The sequence below is a fragment of the Amphimedon queenslandica genome, unplaced genomic scaffold, assembly GCF_000090795.2.
Source record: "Amphimedon queenslandica unplaced genomic scaffold, v1.1 AMPQUscaffold_13226, whole genome shotgun sequence".
NCBI classification, from domain to species: domain Eukaryota; kingdom Metazoa; phylum Porifera; class Demospongiae; order Haplosclerida; family Niphatidae; genus Amphimedon; species Amphimedon queenslandica.
In genome coordinates, this window is record NW_003546538.1 from 56,643 (window position 1) to 60,887 (window position 4,245).

General features: G+C 37.1%; 1 protein-coding gene and 1 long non-coding RNA gene across 2 annotated transcripts; both read left to right on the forward strand.

The window, feature by feature from the left end:
• The first annotated feature begins 662 nt into the window (after window positions 1-662).
• On the forward strand, window positions 663-3,241 carry LOC100640295 (tigger transposable element-derived protein 4-like). Its single transcript, XM_003388615.2, has one exon. It carries the CDS (start codon window positions 1,532-1,534, stop codon window positions 3,221-3,223), a length of 1,692 nt encoding a protein of 563 aa, XP_003388663.2. The 5' UTR covers window positions 663-1,531; the 3' UTR covers window positions 3,224-3,241.
• A 241-nt stretch (window positions 3,242-3,482) lies between these two features.
• Window positions 3,483-4,027, forward strand: LOC109584262 (uncharacterized). The gene is made up of 3 exons (XR_002185923.1): window positions 3,483-3,587; window positions 3,750-3,867; window positions 3,927-4,027. It is a non-coding gene; the product is annotated as an uncharacterized LOC109584262 (long non-coding RNA).
• The last annotated feature ends 218 nt before the right edge of the window (window positions 4,028-4,245 follow it).

The window sequence follows — 4,245 nt, forward strand, 5'->3', positions numbered from 1 at the left end:
CATGTGCTTTGTATTGTTAATATTCATGGGCTATTTATCAGTTAAGTGGAACAAGAACACAACTTGTGAATCTTATTTATTTTTTCATTCTCTTCATTTCGGTGTAACTAATGCAGCAAGTTTGTTTATACAAACATACACTGCTAAATATACATGTACATATGTAGCAGCCAGTAAAGCATAAAATAACAAATACATAATTTAATTAGCCAGGAAGCTATAGTCTTATAGAAATGGTAGTGAGTAAGGAAGCATACAGTTCAAGTAGCAATATGAAACAATACAGTAGGAGCAGTGAGTAGTACAATCCTGATCTCATATGTAAGTCATGCCAGACCACAAAGCCACCACACAAGATACAACCAACTCTCCCACTTCAGCAATAGTTATGTCATTATGTCTTTCTGTACACATACATGTACTTTATTAAATTCATTTTTATAGTGATCAATGATTATGATTAGTCATTTGAAGTACAGAGTCACATGCTTTAGTCATACATTTTTGTGCTACTGAACTCATCATATTCATTTGATTGTATTTCTAGTAGTTTAACTACACCTTAACATGTCATGAATATGAGATCTCATTGATCGAGTTCTGTCTACTCTATTTTTTAACGACCTGGGGGCGAAGCCCCCAGGTCGTTCCTATAATTGAATTCACCCTCGCGCTATGTATATATATATATACAGTGGAACCTCGCTTAACGACCACCCCTAAGTAACGGCCGTCTATCATATAACGGCCAAATGTCCAGGTCCGGATGCAAACTACACTTACTTGCCTGTTAAGGCAACCCCTGAAGAACGACCACCTCTCTATTGCGTATAACGAGCATTCAAAATGTCCCCAACACAGCATAAAGCATTGAGAAAAACTTCTCTTTAACGGCCATGTGGCCACACCCACAATTAATTGTTAGCACGTGCACACCCATTACTATTACAATTTATTATAATAATTTATTATTCTACAACTACAAATACAATTTAGTACAAGTGTTGCTAATCAAAGCACCCCGTCACAATTTAGGTTGCTAAAGATAGTCTTGAGCTTATCTATGTAAGGCTTTGGTCCATAAAATTTATATGTGCATGGAATTTCAAGTCCATAGCCTGCACCTCTGTTCACTTTAGAACCAGTTACTTCAGCCACTCCACTGTTTCTGGGTCTGCTTAGGAAAGCAGACACTGTAGGAGCGAGATTGTAAGGTATGTGGCCAACAATCAAGCCATTTTTTTCCACTGCAACACTGAAACGATCATGAGGATTGTCTGGCTCTTTCTTTAGCTGTATTTGTTCTCCAACAAATGGTTCCCACATGTGCATGTATGCATGATAACCCCTGATGTAAGACTGCACAGAGAATTCTGACATGGTGCTGCTGCTAGCACTAGTGGCCATACTGGATCACGTGTAATGAATTTTTAATTAGTTATTTTAATTACATGTAATTATTTAAAGAGTAGATAATCTATCTGCTCTTGGTTATTTTAATTTTTAAATCTCTTATGCAGCTGCGTGGTCTATGATGTCTTGTTTTACTGGTGTTGTTTCTAGTTCTACCTCTGTTTCTACTGCTAAGTCTAAGGCAGCCAAAGTATCAAGACATGCTCTAACTTTGAAGGAGAAATTCCAAGTCATACAGATGGCTAAGAAGAATCCTGGAATCAGTGGTAGAGCACTAGCCACAAAGTTTTCATGTGGTAAAACTCAAATAACCAGTATACTTAAGAACAAGGATACTATAGTTGAGCTGTATGAAGCTAACATGACCAGTAAAAGTCTTTTGAGCAGAAAGAGATGTCGAGAGTCAGAATTTGCTCCTATTAATGAAGCTCTCCATAGATGGTATCTACTGGCAACATCTCGCAATATTTATCCTAGTGGCCCACAGCTCTGTGAAAAGGCTAAGCAAATTGCAGAGCAGCTAAGTGTAGTTGATTTTAAAGCTTCTAATGGCTGGCTAGCAAGATGGAAGGAGAAAAATAATGTAAAGCAAGTAAGAATCTGTGGTGAATCAGGGGAGGTTTGCGGTGAAACAGTTCAATCTTGGAAAGAACGTCTTCCAGAGCTTTTGCAAGGTTTTTCATCAAAGAACATTTACAATCTGGATGAGACTGGATTTTTTTGGCGTGGTTTGCCTGAGACAGGATTTGGAATTAAAGGAAGTGCTTGCCATGGCGGAAAGAAGTCAAAGCAGAGGTTCACAGTTGTCGCCATAGTAAATGCTGATGGGGAAAAGGAGCTACCAGTTGTCATATGGAAGTCTCAGAATCCAAGATGTTTTAAAGGCGTCGACATTTCTACTCTTCCTGTTCGTTACTATAGTCAGTCAAAGGCATGGATGACTGGTGAAATATTAGATGCTATCTTAACCAAGCTGAATCGAAAATTCTCTTCACAATCGAGGAATATTGCACTTCTTCTAGACAATGCTGGGTGTCATCCTCATGAGCTAAAAGGAAAATATAGTCACATTAAATTGATTTTTTTACCTCCAAATACTACATCTAAATTACAACCATTAGATGTAGGTATCATTCAAAATTTTAAAGTGCACTACAAAACCCTTCTATTGCGCTATGTATTGTCAAAAATTGATCAAACGACATTTACTGGAGCTGAAATCGTGAAGACTATAAATATCCTCAAAGCAATCAGGTGGGTGGCACAAGCTTGGGATTCAGTGAAACAGGAAACTATTGTTAAATGCTTCAAGAAATGTGGTATTTTATCTGCTGAGTCTGTCATTGTAGCTCGTGCTGGAGTGCTAGAAGATCCCTTTGCAATTATAGATGAAGAAGACCACTTTAATGATGAAAGCCATGATGAATTAACAAGTCTTGTCAATGAGGTTAATATCGGTCTTACATGCTCTTCAGAAGAGTATTTAGCTGGTGACGATTTGCAGGTTTGTAATGATGCTGGGGAGGATTGGGAAGAACAGTTTATGGCTGAACTTACACTAAATCAAGTTGAAGAGACACAGGAGGATGGCGAAGATGATGAGTCCTTTGATCTGCAACCTCCTGCTTTAAAATACAGGACTTATCAAGAAGCTATACTTGCTTTAGAAGATGTTCAAGCATTTTTAGATAGCAAAGGACATAATGATTTATCAACAACAGTGGGAGCACAAATAGATTCCCTGACTAGCTTACATTATGCTAACATGAGTTCTGCCAGGCAAACAACACTAGAAGAGTACTTTAAGTAACATTTATGGCATCATAATGACTACTTTATTTAATAAAATAACCTTTTAAGTTATAAAAAATAAAACCCCTCAATAAAGACCACCCCTATATAACGGCCAAAGGGCCAGTTCCCAATGGTGACCGTTATACAGAGGTTCCACTGTATATAATATTTATTTGTATGTCTACAATTACATTTCTTCTATACACGTTGTATTGGAGAAATAACAAGCCTTAGCAACCACCCGCCCACGCTCGTTTACGTGAGTGGGTGTGGTCACGGCAAACAAAATGGCGGCTTACACATGGGACAAAGCTAAGAGCTTTCTAACAGCAAGAGAGCATAGAGATACTGTCTAAAGACTTCTCTAGAAGCATTATAAGGTAGAGAGAACCTCTATAAGTCTTAGTAATGACCAAATTGTACTTGCAAGGTGGTGAAATCAATTATAGGAATATTTTTTACCCTGTTACACTTGTTTGTTTCCTGCTGTGGTTCATATTTAAAATTTTATAATTATAAGTTAATAATTTTATTTCAATTAGGTAACAGAGCAACTGGACGTGCTCCTCTTCCTCCTGTCCCACACAAACCAGCCAAACCTTCTTACAAACTGAGCGACTTTCAATTAATTAAAGTTTTCGGGAAAGGAAGCTTGGAAAGGTGATCAAATTATTAATGACATTACTCTCACATGACAATCATGTGCTTCTATTCTTCAGGTTCTTCTTGCTAAATTGTCGAATGGAAACAAGGCATATTTTGCCATTAAAGCAAATTTCAATATCTTATATTTAATTTCAATATTAATTTTTAATTTTTATATTTAATTTTTTAAATATATTTTAATTTCAATATCCATCTGTCGTAAACTCTACATTACCTTAGTGAGACCTCAGTTGACATACTGCTGCCAAATCTGGAGGCCACATCTACTGAAGGATATCAGACTACTAGAGCCTATACAAAGACAATCTTCCAAATGGATTTTAGATGGTTACGTCTCTGATTGCCAATCTCATCTACTATCCCTCCATTTAC

Excerpts from the sequence above, each read along its gene's own strand:
- LOC100640295 (XM_003388615.2), top strand. The coding sequence starts at position 1,532 with ATGATGTCTTGTTTTACTGGTGTTGTTTCTAGTTCTACCTCTGTTTCT.